The sequence below is a fragment of the Mesoplodon densirostris genome, chromosome 10 (genome assembly GCF_025265405.1).
Source record: "Mesoplodon densirostris isolate mMesDen1 chromosome 10, mMesDen1 primary haplotype, whole genome shotgun sequence".
In the NCBI taxonomy this organism is placed as follows: Eukaryota; Metazoa; Chordata; class Mammalia; order Artiodactyla; family Ziphiidae; genus Mesoplodon; species Mesoplodon densirostris.
Genome location: NC_082670.1, coordinates 61,879,559 through 61,900,861, shown reverse-complemented (window position 1 = coordinate 61,900,861; position 21,303 = coordinate 61,879,559). Strand labels below are relative to the sequence as shown.

General features: G+C 39.4%; 1 protein-coding gene across 1 annotated transcript in view; it reads right to left on the bottom strand.

The window, feature by feature from the left end:
- Positions 1-21,303, bottom strand: part of OXSR1 (oxidative stress responsive kinase 1) — a 104,315-nt gene that overhangs the window by 44,042 nt on the left and 38,970 nt on the right. The window contains exons 4-5 of the mRNA XM_060109285.1: positions 17,527-17,668; positions 1,593-1,648 (exon numbers count right to left, since the gene is read on the bottom strand). Of these exons, the coding sequence (XP_059965268.1) occupies positions 1,593-1,648; positions 17,527-17,668 (198 nt within the window). The remainder of the gene's footprint in view (positions 1-1,592; positions 1,649-17,526; positions 17,669-21,303) is intronic.

The following is a 21,303-nucleotide window of genomic DNA, read 5'->3' as shown; positions in this document are numbered from 1 at the left end:
TCAAGCAATCAGTGGAATGCAGAATTCCAACATTAGACAAATTCTGCCAATTCAATTGTTGTTCAGGTGGGGAGAAGATTCTTGGTGCTTCCTACTCTGCCATCTTCCCAGAATTCTCTCTTCTTTAGTTTCTTACCACTTGATTTTGTTTCTCTAAACAATACAGTATAATTGTGCCTGGTTTTGAACTTATATAAATGGAATCACAAGCTATATATTCTGATTAGCTTCGTTCACTCTATATTTTTATAATTTATTTAATGCTTTTGTATATAGTTGTAGTTCTATTCATTTTCATCACTATATAGTATTCCAAAGTATAAATTAACTACAATTTACTTATCCATTCTACTAACAAAAGACCTGGGACTGTTTCAGACTTTCAATGCTTATGAGCACTATGGCACACTGAAGTATGAGTTTTTCTATGCCATACACCTAGAAGCTAAGGTCTCTGGGTATGCACATCTTCAACTTAATAAAGTGTTGGTACTGTTTATATTCCCATCATCAGAGGGTGAGATTCTCCCTTGCTTTACATCCACACTGATAACTAGTACTGTCAGATGTGTTTGCTAGGTCAGTCAGTATAATGTGGTATCCCAATATTATTTTACTTTGCATTTAATTGCTAACTAGTGAGGTTGACCACCTTTTATTATATTTATGTTTTGATGTCATTTGAGATTATCTGATTTTTCCTTAATGAGTTCTTTGTATGTTCTAAATTTGAGCCCCTTGTCAAGTTATTCATGCTGCAAATATCTTCTCTGTGGTTTTGGTGACAAACTGTTCTTCTTTTGATGAACAGTAGTTGCTAATTTTACAGGAGCCAAATTTATCAATCTTTTTCTTTACATTAGAACATGATGTGGCTTGGTTAAAATATTCCCTTACCTGAGGACATGAAGATGTGTGCCTAAATTATCTTCTAAAGCTGAAGAAATAATTCAAGGTTTGGGTGGTTATTTTCCTCCTGCTAAACACCTGACTGTTCCAGCAGTGTGGGACCAAGCTGAGGTTTTTTCTCAGATGATCTGCTTGATCTACAATCCTGCAGTTCAGCTATTCTGGAGTTTCACCCTGGTGGAGGGGGTATTTCACCAGGATAGCAACACTGGCAGGCCTTGGACTCCAATTCCTATCTCTTTAGCTCTGAATCTGCCAAAAGTACACTTCCACCTCTCAGATGCCTCTTCCTAACTGGCAAATACCCCATTTCTCCAAGGACAGAGCAGTTCTGTATCACCTCTCTGTAGTATATTTATTCGTAAACGCAATGAGGTTTCTTGACTACTTCTCCTTTCAAAGAAAGTAAAGAATGCTATGAAAACCCACAGATGACGACTTTAATGGGGATAAGGAGTAGATAATTGTAAGGTAATGAATAATGGTCAGAAAATGCCTAAGACTGAAAATGAAGGATGAGTAGTGGAAGATATCTTGAGAGTCAGTAGGGATGTGTCAACATAGTATGTTTGACCAGAGAGGGTCCAGGGGATAGAAGAGAAAACTGACTAAGAAAACATAACAGATAAGTAATGTGGTTCTATCAACCATTAAACCAAATTAAAAGAAATACTAATCATTACCTGCAATCTGTACTGAGCCATCTTCTCCAAGAAGAATATTGCCAGCTTTCACATCTCTTTAAGAAAAAAAAAAATCACTTATTAAAAAACACCTATTCTTTGGAGTCACATAATTTAAGCAGTTCACTATATTCACCACAACACTGTCAATGTTTAAATGTTCTATTTTGCATTAAAGGGTATTAAGGCCAATAGCAGAATTTTTAAAATTGTAGTCACTTGTACTAGAATCCAAACATTGTAAACAATAACATATAGCTTTTTACTATTAAATTTGGAAAATCTGAGGTTATTAAATACTCAATTGAGATAACAGTGGCCAAAGAATGCGACCCTCACTTACTATCACCTTATCTACTTTTTAAAATACAATGATTTTTTTGTACACCCTAATATATGATCAAAAATTTTAAATGGTATGTGGTTGAAAACAGGGACTATTCTATGCCTGTAGCATAAATACATGATGGAAATTATTCAAACATCTCTATATTCTTATTAGTAACTATATATAACAACTCAAGTAATACATAAACACATTCCTGCTATAAAAACCTAAACATCACGGAAAAGGCCAAAGTTCCTTTTGACCACTGTTCTCAAGTCTAGTATTCTCTCCAAAGTTTTCAACCATTATCAGTCTAGTTAACAGAACATGTTCCTGTGACATATCTGGGCTTTTCTTCCAACATAAATGATATTGTACTATCCCTTCAAATCTACAACTTGTTTTTCTCATGCAATAATGTGTCAGTAATATCTAGCAAAATTTACAATCCCTAATTCCTATGAGTAATCCACTTCTTTGATAACCTAGAGAAACTCTCACAATGTTCACAGAATGTACAAAGGGGTTGTATACAGAATTGTTTGCAATAACAAACCAAAAATGGTAGCAAACTAGAAAGCCAACAACAGTAAAAAGATTAAATTAATTCTGTTACATCCATGAAATGGATTAAGGTCAATCAACATGTCATGCCCTCTAATACATAATACATACTGCTAAGTGAACAAATCAAATAGGACAGTGCATTTTGTATGCTGCCATTAATGTTACACACACACAAACACACACACCCCTTTCCATACACAGAGAGCAATAAATTTATTTCCTTTAGTGGAGAGGAGTGGGATCAGAGTCTTGTGGGAATGGACTCACCTATTTGTTTCATAATTAAAAATAAATATAATTAAATAAAAGAGAGCCAGGCCTTGAAGCTAGACAAGAAAGAAAAGCGAGGCTAGCTCATGGAAGAAGACCCTGTTTGTCAGGAAAAAGAACAAGTGAAAGGACACTTCATCTCTTCCTTGTCCCTGTCTTCTTTCCCCTATCCTTAGCTATAACCATTCCTTGGTAAACAATGAACAACAGTTTCACAACTGTGTGTAGCAACGTCACCATACCAAGAGTATACAATACCTTTCCTGAATATATACTGAATCGTTCGGAAATCATGTTACGGAGTATTTTTTTCTGCTTATAAATCCAAGCAATTTATAGGATCTTTCCCAGAGGCTGACTTAGAATGGAGGTTGGCACACTTTGCCCTACAAACCTAAAGTCTACACCATGAACAGGAGAGAACTGAGGATATTTCCTTCCCTTGGTGACAAGACCATTCAACTAAGGCAACCATGAAACTTCAACTCCTTTTTCTGAGCTCATCTGGAATGATATCTAAAACTTAACGGAAAAAACAATGTATACTTTAGTCACTTCCTCCCCTGTGTTTCTGCAGCAGGCTGTCATGTTAGTACAGATCATAAAAATATAATCTTTCTCATTTCACCATGAGTCATATCTTAGTACATTTCTGTATCATCTGCACTTACTTAGTATTATAATTAGTGCATAGGGGGCATCTCCCAGATACTCATCAAATAGATTTAAATAACTAAATAGAAGACAACCTGCCTTAAATCTTCTTATGGAGATACGTGAATAATTAAATCAATCCATCCATCCAACTAAACACTAAAATAAAAATTGACTGTTTCTGAAGAGATGTGGAGTAGTAAATCAATCAATCCAACTAAATACAAAAATAAAAATAAAATAGTTCCCTCCTGCCGTCCCACCTCCCAACTCCCACCTCCTATCCATCTAAACAGGAGAGCAGTTAAACTGTATCTATATAATGAAATACTACGAATACTAACGAATATATATGTTAATATGGAACAATCTCCAAATATATTAAGTGAAATAACAATACTACATACATCATGTTGCCATTTGTCTTTTTTTTTTTTTAAGCAGGAGGGAGAGAGATATATACAGTATGTTTATATTGCCATAAAAATCTCTCTCAAAGGAATCACAAGAAAATGGCAAGAAGTGGTTCCCTTTAGACCAGGGTACTAGAGGTTCAGTGAAGGAAGGAGATATTTTTTTTTAAAAGCTTTATTAAAGTTATTTATTTATGTTTGTTTGTTTGTTTATTTATTTATGCCTTGGGTCTTTGTTGCTGTGAGCGGGCTTTCTCTAATTGTGGCGAGCGGGCGCTACTCTTTGTTGCGGTGTGCGGGCTTCTCATTGTGGTGGCTTCTCTTGCTGCAGAGCACAGGCTCTAGATGCGCGGGCTTCAGTAGTTGTGGCACGCAGGCTAAGCAGTTGTGGCTCGCGGGCTCTAGAGCTCAGGCTCAGCAGTTGTGGTGCACAGGCTTAGTTGCTCTGTGGCATGTGGGATCCTCCCGGACCAGAGCTCGAACCTGTGTCCCCTGCCTTGGCAGGCGGATTCTTAACCACTGCGCCACCAGGGAAGTCCCTAAAATGCTTTATTTTTTTTAGAACAGTTTTAGATTTACATAAAAATTGAGAAGATAGTGCAGAGGAGTTCCCATACACCTGTCACTCAGTTTCCGCTATTATTAACATGACACATTAAATGGTTCTGTTGCCACAGTAATGAACTAGTATTGATGCATTACTATTAACTAAGGTCTACAATTTATTCAAATATTTTAGTTTTAACCTAATGTCCTTTTTCTTTCCCAGGATACCACGTTCCATTTAGTTGTCATGTCTTCTTAGGGGCTTCTCTTGTCTGTGACAGTTAATCTTTGACTTTCCTTGTTTTTAATGACTTTGACAGTTTTGAGGAGTAATGGTCTAGTATTTTGTAGGGTACCCCTCTATTGGAATTTGTATGATGTTTTCCATGATTAAACTGTTGTTATGAGTTTTGGGAAAGAAAACCACAGAAGTCAAGTGCCATTTTCATCACATCATATCAAGAGTACATAGTTATCACCATGTTTTAGCACAGTTGATATGGTGAAGACTTGTTTTTTTATCATATACCATTTGTACCATTTGAATTTCTAAGCCTATATTTGCATTACCCATTCAAATAATGTTTTCTAAGCTTTTGTCTTAAGTGAAGAAACAGTAATCCATTTTCAGTAGAACCTACACTTTGGGAGACTACTTTTCCTGATCAATTCCCCAGATAATCAATTCATGTTTCCCTTTTCAAACCAAAAGTGCAAAATATAGAACAGTTTCCAAGAGTAAAAGCAGAGGAAGATCATGAAGCTAAATGGCTCACTGGACAATTAAACACACCACAGTCTGTCCTCACACACAACAGGGCAAATGACCTTTCAAGGAAAAGATCTGTAACTAAATCTCTGGAAATCAACGTAATAGTCCTTAACTGAAGAACCTTTGTTACCTGCCTCAAAGGATATCAAGCAACCCAACAGTCCCAACAGTTAAATCCTCCAACCACTCTTAAATAGCAAGAACAGTGAGTGTTGTTTTTCACAGCTTGATGCCATTTCTCACAAGTCACTATTGCACCAAAGTTACAGATTCCTTTTAAAATTAAAAGGAATATCATAGACATACTTGACTTTCTCATTAGTACAGAACACAAGTTTCTCCCCATCACATTTTTTTAAAAATTTATTTACTTTTAGTTATTTTATTTTTGCCCGTATTGGGTCTTCATTGCTGTGCACGCGCTTTCTCTAGTTGTGGCGAGCGGGCTTCTCATTGCGGTGGCTTCTCTTGTTGCAGAGCACGGGCTCTAGGTGCACAGGCTTCAGTAGTTGTGGCACATGGGCTCAGTAGTTGTGGCTCGTGGGCTCTAGAGCGCAGGCTCGGTAGTTGTGGTGCACAGATCAAACCCATGTCCCTGCATTGGCAGGCGGATTCTTAACCACTGTGCCACCAGGGATCAAATCCGTGTCCCTGCATTGGCAGGCGGGTTCTTAACCACTGTGCCACCAGGGAAGCCCCCCATTACATTTTTATGACTCATCAATAGGCACAGTTTATGGAAAACATGAAAAAGGCCAAGAGAAGAAATGAATCAAGACAAAAGCTGGAAAATACGCTACATTTAGGCATCTTTTTTTTTTTTTTTTTTGCGGTATGCGGGCCTCTCACTGTTGTGGCCTCTCCCGTTGTGGAGCACAGGCTCCGGATGCGCAGGCTCAGAGGCCATGGCTCACGGGCTCAGCCGCTCCGCAGCATATGGGATCCTCCCGGACCGGGGCACGAACCCGTATCCCCTGCATCGGCAGGCGGACTCTCAACCACTGTGCCACCAGGGAGGCCCCATTTAGGCATCTTAAACTGACTAAATATCTACCATTTCTGTTAAAGCTAACCTCTTTAAATGGGAAAAATATTTGGGTACATAGATACAGAGAGAAAAGTGTAAGTCTAATTTAGAGACCTGTTCACCCTAGTCAAAACCTCTAAAGCCTGGGGAGTCAAGGAGAAAACACAGTAGAAACAGAGTAAAATTATTTGACCTAATCCACCAGACTGACACAAAACTACATGAAATAACAATTGGACCCTAAAGATATGAGAAGTAACAAAACCTACTAAAAATATCCATCTCTGTTTCCCAGTAAAACAACTTTATCCCAACTTTCTCCTGTTGAAATCTCAGTGCATCTTGGCTAAAGTGTAAGTAGGGTTCTTAGCCTTGGCTGCGTATTAGGATCTCTTGGGGAACTTTCAGAAGTCCCAATGCCAAGGCCTCATCATAGACCAGTTAAATGAATTTCTGGCAGTGGATCCAGGAACCGGTACTTATTAAAGTTTCCCAGGTGATTCCAATATGAAGCCAACACTGAGGTTCTCTGATTTTATGTGTAAGAGAATTTCCATTCCAGCAACATGGCAGAGACTTTCATCACTTACTACCCAGGCCTTGGCCCCAAGATACACCATTCCCCTTCTCCAAACACAAAGAAATGCTGGATTAATTAGGGGGGGAAACTGCCACATAAATGAACATGAAATAAAGAAAAGGAAATCTTCAATCTTCAGAAATGAAAAGGACACTTAAGAGCAGAGCAGTAAGCCTTGGGAGATGGCACAGAGATACTCTGCCAAATAGCTAAGGAGCTCAGACTTTAAAATCCACCCATAAACAGAAAACATGGCATTGGGCTAGCTTAAGGTTGAGAAAGAGAACTGAGACCCCTTCATAAACCTAGGACCCTGGGAAGACTGAGCCACAATGAAACACATACTTGCCAAAGGCAAGCCAGTAAAGCCATATTAAAATAAGACCTAACTGTCTTTAATACAAAAGCATTTCTAGGAATAAAAAGTGTCATTATATAACAACAACAAAAAAAGGGAATAATTTACCAAGAAGATAACAATCCTGAACCTGTATGTACCTATAAAATATCTTTCAATCGCAGAGGACTATAGTTCAAAGGGGTCATTAGTGTTGTAGGGCTAACTTCAACTAACTTCTGGCCTCCACTGTTCTGATGTGAAGTCAACTCCTAATCATACTGATGCTCTGTCTTAGTCTGTTCAGGCTGCTATAACAAAAATACCAGACTGGGTACCAACATTTATTTCTCACAGTTCTGGAGGCTGTAAAGTCCAAGATCAAAGCAGGGGCAGATTTGGTGCCTGGTGAGGAGCTGCTTCCCTGTTCATAGGTGACCACCTTTTCACTGTATCTTCACAAGGCAAAAGGGGCAAGGGAGTTCTCTAGGGTCTCTCTCTCTTTTTTTTTTTTTTGCGGTACGTGGGCCTCTCACTGTTGTGGCCTCTCCCGTTGCGGAGCACAGGCTCCAGACGCGCAGGCTCAGCGGCCATGGCTCACAGGCCCAGCCGCTCCGCGGCATGTGCGATCTTCCCGGACGAGGGCACAAACCCGTGTCCCCTGCATCGGCAGGCGGACTCTCAACCACTGCGCCACCAGGGAAGCCCTCTGGGGTCTCTTGTATAAGGACACTAATACCATTCATGTGGGCTCTACCCTCATGACCTATGTACCTCCCAAATGCTCCACCTCCAAATACCACCACATTGAGGATTAAGTTTCAACATATGAATTCTGAGGGGACACATTCAGTCTATAGCACTCCCCCTACATGATAAGTTGTTTTTCTCTTGCTGCCTTCAAGATAATCTCTGTGTTTAGGTTTCAATAGTGTGACTAGGATGTGTCTAGGTATAGATCTCTTTGTATTTATCTTAATTGTGGTTCGTTAAGCTTCTTAAATTTGTAGATTGTTTTTCCTCAAATTTGGAAGTTTTAGGTCACTATTTCTTTCAACAATTTTTTGTCCCTTTTACTCATTTAGCTAAATGAGAGCTGATAGATTTAACAAAGTAGATGTTACAGTCATACAAAACTGAGCACAGACTGAATTTGTGCCTGAACTTGATGTAAGTCAATTTGATTGCTTTCTAAAAATGACAGTGGACTTAACGTGTATTTCAGTGTGTATTTTGGGTTAATTTTACCATTGACTATATAAAGTCTGCATATGTAAAGGTTTAGGGAAAAGAATATACTTCTATCCGTGTTCTGAAGTGAGGATTTTGACTTTTAAAAATAGAGATACGGATATATTAAATAAGACAACAATTACATATTTAAAGAATAATAATTCAGTGGCAGATCTAAATTCTATTGAGTTAGTAACTAAAAACTATAATTGATATTTAAACCCAGCATGATATGTATGCCCAGCATCACTGACTAGCACAATATTTCCTAGAAGACTTTGGAAGTAGACTGCTAAATTCAGATCCCAGCTCTGTCACTAGCTGGGTGACCTTTGGCAAGTTACTTAACTCTCTTTGCCTTGGTTTCCTCATCTGTAAGATAGGAATAATAATAGTACCAGGGGCTTCCCTGGTGGCGCAGTGGTTAAGAATCTGCCTGCCAATGCAGGGGACATGGGTTTGAGCTCTGGTCCGGGAGGATCCCACATGCTGCGGAGCAACTAAGCCCATGTGCCATAGCTACTGAGCCTGTGCTCTAGAGCCCGTGAGCCACAACTACTGAGCCTGTGTGCCACAACTACTGAAGCTCACGTGCCTAGAACCTGTGGTCCACACAAAGAGAAGCCACCACAGTAAGAAGTAGGCACATGGCAACAAAGAGTAGGCCTTGCTCACTGCAACTAGAGAGAAAGCCCATGTGCAGCAATGAAGACCCAACGCAGCCAAAAATCAATTAATTAATTAATTTAAAAAAACAGTACCAACTCATAAAATAATTGTGAAGATTAAATCAGGTTAAGGTAGAAAATACACTTAGAAAAGTATTTAGGGACTTCCCTGGCGGTCCAGTGTCTAAGACTCCATGCTCCCAATGCAGGGGGCCTGGGTTCGATCCCTGGTCGGGGAACTAGACCCCATATGACGCAACTAAGAGAGTTCACATGCCGCAACTAAGGCCCGGTGCAGCCAAATAATAAATACTAAAAAAAAAAAAAAAGTATTTAGCATACAAGTTGCAGTGAATGCTAGCTGTCATTGTTATCTACACCAGGGGTCAACATTTTCTTAAAGGACCAGATAGTAAATAGGGTTTGTGGGGCAGATGATATCTGTCACCACTACTTTTTCTCTGTAGTGCTAAAACGTGCATGGCTGTATTTTAAAAAAGAAACCCAAACAAGCAAACAAAAAACAAAACAAAAAAAAACAGGCATCAGGCTGCATTCATGCTGTGGGCCAAAGTCTGTCAATCACTGATGATCTATATGGTGGTAAAATAAAATTTTTTTCCTCTCACATGACAGTCTGGGCATGAGTGGCATCAGTTCAGCATGGTAACTCCACAGAGTTGGTGATTCAGGTTCCTCATATTTTATTACTCTACCATCTCTAAGTTCTTGCTGCACAGTCCAAGATGCCTTACTACCACATCCACATTTCAATGGAAGGAAGGAAAGGGCATAAAGAGGTTATGCCACTTTCTGTGAGCAGTGGTTCTCAGGGTATTTGGCAATGTCTAGAGATATTTTAGGTTGTCGCAATGGGCACTGGGGGCGGTGTGTACGTGTGCGTTACTGGCATGTAATAGGTAGAAGCCGGATATGCTGCTAGATCCGTTGTATAACGCACAGGATAGCCCCTGCAACAAAGAACTGTCCAGCCCAAAACTCAGTGGTGCTGGGACTGATAAAACCTGTTATGGGAGCACCATTGTTTTCATCACAGTGGCTAGAAACTAAATCACACAGTCAAATCTGGCCTGCATGGGAGGCTATGAAACGTTGCCTTCCCTCTGGATGTTCATGTGCCCAGTAAAAAGTGTCTTTTTTCTTTTAATTCTAAAACAAGGGGAGACATATTAGGGGCCAATTAGCAGTCTATGGCATATGTCTTTCTAGAAGATTACTCGATGAACATGGAATCAGAACTGAGGTATTAACTGAATTATGTTCATTGCTAGTATCCAGGTATGTATCCACAGGGTTATCACCATTCAGAGGACAGGAATCCTGTTTTTCAGGGCACCTTTTCCCTTGACAGTGTGGGATATAAATTCCTAAACATTTACCCTTTGGTCATGCCCCCTTTTCAGTCATTTGTTAACACATTATTTTAACTAGGTACAAAACAACTGATTAAGTACAATTTTAGATGAAAAATCCTATTGTCTTAAGAATATACTTTCAGTGTTTCCAAGATTTCTAGTTTACCTGTTATTCCCTAGAATCAATTACTCTCTTTCATCCTCATAAAAAGAAAGTTTGGGGTTTCCCTGGTGGTGCAGTGGTTAAGAATCCACCTGCCAATGCAGGAGACACGGGTTTGAGCCCTCACAACTACTGAGCCTGTGCTCTAGAGCCTATGAGCCACAACTACTGAGCCTGCGTGCCACAACTACTGAAGCCTGCGCACCTGGAGCCCATGCTCCACAACAAGAGAAGCTACCACTCCCTGGTGGCGCAGCGGTTAAGAATCCGCCTGCCAATGCAGGGGATACAGGTTCAAGCCCTGGTCTGGGAAGATCCCACATGCCGCAGAGCAACTAAGCCCATGCACCACAACTACTGAGCTACTGAGCCTGCGCTCTAGAGCCTGCAAGCCACAACTACTGAGCCCCCGTGCCACAACTACTGAAGCCTGCATGCCTAGAGCCCGTGCTCCGCAACAAGAGAAGCCACCGCAATGAGAAGCCCGTGCACCGCAACAAAAAGTAACTCCAGCGCACCGCAACCGAGAAAAGCCCGCGCACAGCAAAGAAGACCCAATGCAGCCAAAACTAAAATAAATAAAATAAAATAAATTAAAAAAAAGAAGCCACTGCAATGAGAAGCCCATGTGCCGCAACAAAGAGTAGCCCTCACTCACCACAACTAGAGAAAGCCCGTGCGCAGCAAGGAAGACCCAACGCAGCCAAAAATAAAAATTAATTAATTTAAAAAAAAGTTTGTTTCCTTTGTAAGACTTAAGCAGGTGGAAAAACTTAAACAACTGGAAATAATTATTCATTTTTCCTAGAATGAGATGCTTCTATAGATGACTGATTTCACTTACTATACGTTGATTATCTTTAAAATGCTTCTACTCTCAGGGTAATCTAATCAAAAGTTTGTGTGTAGGGGGAGGGAATACCTTGTTTTTTCCTCCATATTCTGATTACTCCTTAAAACCTCAGTTTTACAAATTGGTAGTCGTCTGATCTTTGATCAGTTACTTTTCTGGGCCTTTGCTTGTCTGTTTGCTGATGGATTAGGGTTAAGTAGGTGATTTTTTTTAAACTGAGGTATAAAATTGTAAGATCTAAATAAATAAGATATATTGTAAGATATAAATAAAGCTGTAAGATATTTAAAGTGTACCATGTGATGGTTTGGTACACATATACACTGGGAAAGGATTAACTCCATAGAGTTAATTAACACATTTATCACCTCACATATTTACTTTTTTTTTTTTTGAGAACATTTAAATCCTACTCTCTTAGCAAACTGCAATAATATGATACAGCGTTATCCACTATAGTCAACATGATATACATTAAATCCTCAGACCTTATTCATCTTATAATTGAAAGTTTGTACTTTCACCAACCTCTCCCTGTTTCCCTCGCCCACTCAGCCCCTGGCAACCACTTTTCTACTCTCTATTTCAAGGAATTTAACTCTGTGTGTGTGTGTGTGTGTGTGTGTGTGTGTTTTAAGATCCCACATATTAAGTGATACCATGCAGTATTTGTCTTTCTCTGTCTGACTTAATTCACTTAGCATAACATGCCCTCCAAGTTCATCCATGTTGTCACAAATGACAGGACTTCCTCCTTTTCATGGATGAATAAAGTCCATTGTATATGTGTATGTGTGTCTGTGTGTGTGTGTATCACAATTTCTTTATCCATTCATCCATGACACACACTTAGGTTGTTTCCATATCTTGGCTATTGTGAATAACGCTGAATACGGGAGTACAGATATCTCTTTGAGATAATGACTTCATTTCTTTTGGACATATACCCAGCAATGGGATTTCTGGATCTTACTGTAATTCTTTTTTTTTTGGCTATGCCACAGGGCTTGTGGAATCCTAGCTGCCAGACCAGGGATCAAACCTGTGTCCTCTGCATTGACTTGTGGAGTCTTAACCACTGGACCGCCAGGGAAGTCTCCCTGTAATTCTATTTTTAATTTCTTGAGGAACCTCCATACTGTTTCCACAGTGGCTGTACCAGTTTACACTCCCAACATCAGTACACAAGGGTTCCCTTTCTCCATATCCTTGCCAGCATCTGATATCTTGTCTTTTTGTTTTGTTTTGTTTTTTGGCTGCACCACACGGCTTGTGGGATTTTAGTTCCCTGGCCAGGGACTGAACCCTGGCCCTTGGCAGTGAAAGCACGGAGTCCTAACCACTTGACCACCAGGGAATTGCCTGATACCTTGTTTCTTTGATAACAGACATCCTAACAGGTGTGAGATGATATTTCATTGTCGCTTTGATTTGCATTTCCCCAATGGTTAGTGATGTTGATCACCTCTTTCACATGTATCTGTTGGCTACTTATATGTGTTCTTTGGAAAAATGTCTATTCAGGTCCTTTTCCCATTTTTTAAATTGGGTTGTTTTTATTTTTTTGCCTCTGAGTTGTATGAGTTCCTCCTATTTTGGGGATGTTATCCCCTTATCAGACATGGGGTTTGCGAATATTTACTCCTATTTAGTAGGTTGCCTTTTTACTTTTTTGATGGTTTCCTTTGCTGTGCAGAAGCTTTTTAGTTTGATGTGGTCTATTTTTTAAAGTTTTGCTTTTGCTGCCTTTGCTATTGGTGTCAAATCCAAAAAATCATTGCCAAGACCAATGTCAAGGATATGTTTTCTTCTAGGGGTTTTATAGTTTCAGGTCCTAAGTTCATGTCTTTAATCCATCTTGAGTTGATTCCTCTGTATGGTATAAGATAGAGGTCCAGTATCATTTTTTGTACGATGTTTGTGTGGGCTTATCATAAATGGCCTTTATTATGTTAAGGTACATTCCCTCTATACCCAGTTTGTCAAGAGTTTTCATTATAAAAGGATGTTGAATTTTGTCAAAAGCTTTTTCTGCATTTATTGAGATGACCATGATTTTATCGTTCATTTTGTTAAAGTGGTGTATCATAGTGATTGACTGATTTGCAGATGTTGGACCACCCTTGCATCCCTGGAATAAATCCCACTTAATCATGTTGTATGATCCTCTTAACATGTTGGTGAATTTTGTTTGCTAACATTTTGTTGAAGATCTCTGCGTATATGTTTATCAAGGATATTGGCCTGTAATTTTTTCTTGTAGTGTCCTTGTCTGGCTTTGGTATCAGGGTAATGCTGGCCTTGTAAAATGAGTTTGTAATGTTTCTTCCTCTTCTAGTCTTTGGAAGAGTTTGAGAAGGATTATTATAAGTTCCTCTTTAAATATTTGGTAAAATTCACCAGTGAAGCCATCAGTCCTGGATTTTTGTTGGGAGGTTTTTGATTATTGAATTGATCTCCTTAGTAGTAATTGGTCCATTTAGATTTTCTATTTCTTCATGATTCAGTCTTGGTAGATTGTATGTTTCTAGGAATTTATCCATTTCTTCTAGGTTGTACAATTTGTTGGCATATAATTGTTCATAGTAGTCTCTTATGATCCCTTATACTTCTGTGGTATCAGCTGTAATGTCTCCTCTTTCATTTCTGAATTTAATTTATTTGAGTCCTCTCTCTTTTTCTCTTGGTGAGTCTAACTAACTATTTGTCTATTTATCTTTTTAAGAAACCAGTTCTTAAAAACTGGTTTCATTGATCTTTTCAACTGTCTTTTTAGTCTGTATTTCATATATTTCCACTGTAATGTTTTTATTTAACTTCCTTCTGCTAACTCTGGGCTCAGTCTGTTCTTATTTTTGTAGTTCCTTAAAAGTAGGTGATTTTATTTATTTATTTATTTATTTTTCGGTATGCGGGCCTCTCACTGTTGTGGCCTCTCCCGTTGTGGAGCACAGGCTCTGGACGTGCAGGCTCAGCGGCCATGGCTCACGGGCCCAGCCGCTCCGCGGCATGTGGGATCCTCCCAGACCGGGACACGAACCCATATCGCCTGCATCAGCAGGTGGACTCTCAACCACTGCGCCACCAGGGAAGCCCAAAGTAGGTGATTTTAAATGTTATATCTTGTTGTGTTCTTCCACTCTTTTTCTGCTTTCTTTGATTTTAATTGAGCATTTTATATGATTCTATTTTTCTCTCCTCTCTTAGCATATTAATTCTTCTTTTTTTCCTTTTTTAGTGGTTGCCCTAGCGTTTGCTCTACACATTTACAACTAATCCAAGTCCACTTTCACATAGCACTATACCACTTCCCTGAGTTTTCTTTCAATCTCATATATCCTGGACTGGGTATTACAGTCTTGCAACCCAGGACTGTCAATAGGCATAGACCAAAAAAAAAAAAAAAAAAAAAGAAGCAGCTCTAAGCCTGCTCTCTGTGGCCAAAGGATCAGGAAAGGGGCAGCACAGCTCAGACCTAGCAGGGACCCCATCCCTGACTACATAGCTGGAGTGGAAAGTTGACCCACTAGGCCAGAACCAGAGGTGCCAATGAAGACCAGACAGGAAACTCCATTGCCCAATCCACATCCAGTGCAGCAGGTAGGCCCATGTTGCCTACACCAGCACCATCGATAGGCCCAGCCAGTATCTCCCATTCTTCCACCCAGCAGCAGAAAGTGACCCAGGTCTGGCACCTCTTGGTCCTCTACACCAGGGGTCCCCATTCCCCAGGGTCACAGACCGTTACTGGGCCATGGCCTGTTCTAAACCATTCCCCCACCCCCACCCCAGTGTGTGGAAAAACTGTCTTCCATGAAACCAGTCCCTGGTGCCAAAAAGTTTGGGGACCGCTGCTCTACACAGTGGCAAAGGATGACCCAGACCCAGTATGTCCCAACTCCCCACTCAGTAGCAAAAGGTAGCCCAGAAAAGTGCCTTTCATGTCCACAGGCAATACCACAGAATGAGTGGGAGCCCAATTGCGGCCAGGTGGCCTGGTCCACAAGGTGAGCCCAAGAAGTGCTCACAGACCCACAGGCACAGCCACTATCTCCCACCTTCCACCTCGCAGCACCAGGCCTGGGGAAGGGCACTCTGCTCCAATGGGTGGCATCAGCAGGGACTGAGAAGAGAGCCCCAGCAGTGCCACAGCAACAAAACAAACCAGAACAACATTGCAAGGGCTCTAAAAAATCAGGGCAATTGACTGCTAAAATATATTATTTCACTATATTATTATTTTAATAGGATCAAGAGTCTCCTAACATAACATCCAAAACATCCATGATGAAATTTAAAAAAAAATCATTCAACATACCAAGAACCAGGAAAAACTTCAAAAAGAAAAGACAACTAAATGATGTCAACAGAAAGATGAATCAGGTTTTGGAATTATTTGACAAGAATTTTAAAGCAGCCATCATGAAAATGCTTCTAACATGCAATTTGGAATTCTCAAAACAAATGAAAAACAGAAAATCTCAGCAAAAAAAAAAAAAAAGCTATGAAAAAGAACCAAATAAAAATTATATAACTGAAAACCTACACTAACTGAAATAAAAAGCTCAAGGAATGGGTTCCAGAGTAGAATGGAGAGGACAGAGGATAGAATCAGCAAACCTGAAAACAAATCAAGAAAATTTACTCAATCTGAACAGAGTAAAAGTAGGCTGAAAACTGAGCCTCAGGGATTATGGTACAATATGGTACAATAACAAAAGATCTAACATTTCCATCATTAGAGTCCCAGAAGAAGATGAGGGAAAATAGCTTACAAAGGTATTCAAAGAAATAATGGCTGAAAACTTCCCCAAATTGGTGAAGACAAAAACTTATAGATTCAAGAAGGTTAGGAACCCCAAACAGGATAGACGTGAAGAAATCCACACTAAGACATATCATAATTAAACTTGTCAAAACCAAACTTTGGGACTTATCTGGTGGTCCAGTGGCTGAGACCCTGAGCTCCCAATGCAGAGGGCCCGGGTTCGATCCCTGGTCTGGGAACTAGATCCCGCATGCATGCTGCAACTCGGAGTTTGCATGCCAGAACTAAGAAGCCCGCATACTGCAACTAAGAGTCTGCATGCCGCAACTAAAAACATTCTGCATGCGGCAACTAAGACCCAGTGCAGCCAAAATAAATAAATAAATAGATAGATAGATAGTTTTTCTAAAAGAAAGAAACAATCTTTTTTTTTTTTTTTTGGCTATGCCATGTGACATGTGGGATCTTAGTTCCCCAACCAGGGACTGAACCTGTGTCCCCTGCATTGAGAGCACAGAGTCTTAACCACTGGACCACCAAGGAAGTCCCACGAAGAAACAGTCTTGAAAGTAGCCAGAGAAGAGCAACATATTGCCTAAGAACACCAATTCACATGACAGATTTCTCATCTGAAACCATGAAGGCCCCAATTAAGTACCACAGCATCTTTCAGGTGCTGAAAGAAGAGAACTGTCAACCACAAATTCTTATACCCAGGGAAACTATCCTTCAGAAATGATGGGAAATAAATATATCTTCAAATGAAGGAAAACCAAATCCAGGGACTAAACAAATTTGTACTAACACAGAATCTACCATCATTTGTACAGGTAACAATCCTTGTTATCTGTACGCAGAGACTGAACAGATACAATTAGCCAGAAATACTTGAACCATAAAATGTTACACAGGTTTTCAAATGTCATTTTATTTAAAAAATAATAATTTTTAATTTTAAAAAGTGATTTTATAGAAGTTTTTAATAATTTGAGAAAATAGTCAAGATATAACATAAAGGAAACAAAAAAGAAACAGACAAAATTATACATACAGTTTTGTTTTAAATATCTGTAAGCATATAAAAGGAACTGGAAAAGAATATTCCAAAATGTTATCAGTGATTGCAATGATTGACTCCCATAGGAAATTAGGAGTTTCTCCTGTTTCTGGAGTTTCCAATTTGACTAAAGTACTTGTTACTTTTAAATGCTTACTACCTGTGTAACCACTATGTACTGGAACTAGTAATACAAGGAACCTGCTAACACTCAGAGATTATGATTAACTGTGCAAAAGAATGGGGAATAGCCTCAATGAAATGATACAGCACAACTATTACTGCGCTTATCCAAAAGAGAAGAGTGTTGTCTTCTACATACCTGTGAATCTGTCCATTTTTATGCAAGTATTCCAACCCCTCCAGCACTTCTCTGAGTATTGTAGCAATGGTAGCTTCATCTAGGACTCCACTTTTATGTTCCCCCTTTGCCACAATGTGCTTAATAATATCCAGAACAGAACCTGAAAAGAGAAGACACAGTTTTCCATAATTTTCTAACTCATTCAATATAATTCAGAGCCATTTTTAAATCAAAACACATGTAAACCTTTTCATAAACTTAGCTGTGTAGGAAAGAAAGGAAAAAATAGTAAATATAAGGAAATACAGATGTTTAAAGGTAATAATTTATTCTCGATTCCACTCTAAAACAGAAAGCAGCCTGCTAATATCCAAATAGTAGTGTTACACTGGCATCTTCTTTAGACTTCTAATGAGAATCTGAAAAAGGTAAAAGAGGATTTTTTTCCTTTTCTGTATATTTTTTTTATTTTAATTTTTTTAAACATCTTTATTGGAGTATATTGCTTTACAATGTGTTAGTTTCCGCTTTATAACAAAGTGAATCAGTTATACATATACATATGTTCCCATATCTCTTCCCTCTTGCGTCTCCCTCCCTCCCACCCTCCCTATCCCACCCCTCTAGGTGGTTACAAAGCACCGAGCTGATCTCCCTGTGCTAGGCGGCTGCTTCCCACCAGCTATCTATTTTACGTTTGGTAGTGTATATATGTCCATGCCACTCTCTCACTTTGTCACAGCTTACCCTTCCCCCTCCCCATATCCTCAAGTCCATTCTCTAGTAGGTCTGTGTCTTTATTCCCATCTTACCCCTAGGTTCTTCATGACATTTTTTTCCCTTAGATTCCATATATATGTGTTAGCATACGGTATTTGTCTTTCTCTTTCTGACTTACTTCACTCTGTATGACAGACTCTAGGTCCATCCACCTCACTACAAATAACTCAATTTCGTTTCTTTTTATGGCTGAGTAATATTCCATTCACTCACTCTGTATGACAGACTCTAGGTCCATCCACCTCACTACAAATAACTCAATTTCGTTTCTTTTTATGGCTGAGTAATATTCCATTGTATATATGTACCACATCTTCTTTATCCATTCATCCAATGATGGACACTTAGGTTGCTTCCATCTCCTGGCTGGTAATAGAGTATCTTTAATCACCTCTGAAGAATCCCTAGGTAAACCATGCCCATCAATAACACTTTAGTATAAGATATAACAATCCAATCTAGGCTTCCAACATCAGATTAGAGTATGCAACATTGTATAAAGAAAGATATAAAACACAGTTGAAACGCAGGTCAAATTACAGAAGAAAACTTGGAAAGTAAATATCATATGTGTATGCAAACTAATTTAAGGGTTAAAATTATGTTTCAGGTTAATAAGTAATAGAAATAAAACAGGTAAGGCAAAGAAAAATATGAAAAGAATAAAAATGGCAGTTCTTTTAAAATAACAGCCCAGATGTATTATCAATCCCATTCTTCCCAGGATGGGAAATAATACTCCTCCTAAAAATCAGAGAGAGGGAGGGAAAAGACACCCATATAGTAATTAAAGTCACAGAATGCTGTCTACCATAACTGATGATTATTAAAAAAACGTCTGCTAGAGATCGGTAAGATTTCTGGCAGTACAATGGCCCATAAAGATCACAGAACCAAAGCAAAACAATCTCCAATATTAAAAACTGTGCCAAGAAATCTGAAACATAACATAAACTGCACTGAAAAGACTGGATGCCCATTTCTTGGCAAATGCTTCTGTTGAAAACATGCCCTGGTGGATGCTTTTTATTGCACACACTTAAAAAGAAAAAAATATACTTCCAAGTAGATGGAAAGAAGTGGTCTACATGGATTCCTCGAAAACATTAGAGAATTGAACACATGTTTACTTTAGCTCCCATTTGAAATCCACTAACTTGATAAGCTTGATAACAAGGGCATAAACCCAGAATAAAAAAGAAAGCAAGAAAGAAGATAACAGAAGAGATATAGCACTAATTTTCTGGGAGAAAGCAGAAAAAGTAACTGATTATGCAGAGTGGAAAAATCTGTAACTTCAGTACCTGCAAAGGAAGTATATCAATTAGGAAAAAGTAAATTCCCTACCCTAGAGCTCCAGAAAGGCTCAGAATACAAACACCAAAGACCACATAAGGGAAAGTGAGGGGGGACTGAAGGAAAGGGCTGAACACAGGAAAACTGGTTGAAAGTTCATATAAGGCAGAGTAAGATTCCCAGATCCCTCCTCCCCACCCTGGAAGCCAGGCCACGACCACTCCCCACCTCCAGCAGGAGACAGGCAGTTTACTCTCTGTAGACAAAGAACCAGGGAGGCTTCAGATTCTAGGTAACTTTTTCTAACACTTTCCCCTCTTTATTGCTGGGATTCACAAGACTGATTCACAAAGAGGGGGCCTAAGGAAGAAGTTTTGTTCTGTTTAGTTTAACCAAACACACATCAACTTCCAAAAAGCAAAGTGACTATACTAACAGGCATGTATTTCATTCTTCTGGGAAATCCAGGCCATATAAGAACTGCTCAGTAAGAAGACATATGTATAAATGCCAACTGAGTTAAATGTTTGTAATAAAAAGAATATCTAAAATAAGGAACGCAAAGGGAGAAACCGCTACTAGGAATTAAAAACACAATTTATTCATTCAACAATTAAGTCATATTATATGCAATCTAGAACTAGGTGCCACAGAATATGTCAAGAAACATGTGACTGCTGACTTTCAGGGAACTTCTAATCTGGAAGATCAAAGAAATGGAGTAACAAAGACCCTAGGGCACACTAAAGTTATTAGATCTGTATTTTTAAAGAGTTTGAAGCAGGAACTCCTTTTCAAAGTCTTAGAAAATTTTAATTGATTTCACATCATCCAATGATCAACAGGGAAATTTTTTTTTTTTTTTTTTTTTTTTTGCGGTATGCGGGCCTCTCACTGTTGTGGCCTCCCCCGTTGCGGAGCACAGGCTCCGGACGCGCAGGCTCCGGACGCGCAGGCTCAGCGGCCATGGCTCACGGGCCCAGCCGCTCCGCGGCATATGGGATCCTCCCAGACCAGGGCACGAACCCGTATCCCCTGCATCGGCAGGCGGACTCTCAACCACTTGCGCCACCAGGGAGGCCCCAACAGGGAAATTAAAGCAGTGCACACCCCCAGACAATGTCCAGAACAGATATACCAAACAAGGCTGGATAAGAAGCCCCCTCTTCCCTGGGATAACTTGTCTTTTCAGTTTTAGTCTCCCTCCCAACAATATGATTTTTATAGGTGGAGGGATGATCATGCCACTAAGACCTTCCCCCTTAACTGGCAAATATTGGTCCTGGAAGGTCCCCCCTTCTTTTCCATATGATTTCCTCAGCATCTTGCAGCATCTAACATGATGATGGTGCCTATAATCCTCCCTCCTCAAACACCAAAAGTACACAGAATTCTTTATATCAACTCAGAGAAAGATGAAAGTAAAATATTCTAAGCAAAAGAAAACTGCAGATTTATCACTGGATGATTCAAATTAATATCTAAAGAAAAGAAGGAATAATGAGGGAAGGCTATATCAGCATATATAATATTATGTCCTTAGGCACAATCTGGAAGAAATATTCTACAGGGATAATCTGTTCTTGAACTTTAATGCATGAAATTACTTGGCAAACTAGTTAAAAATGCAGATTCCCAGACCTTATAGACTGTCATTCAAGAGATCTGAGGTAGGGCCCAAGAAGTTGCATTTTAACAACCTAGGCTACTCGATGAACA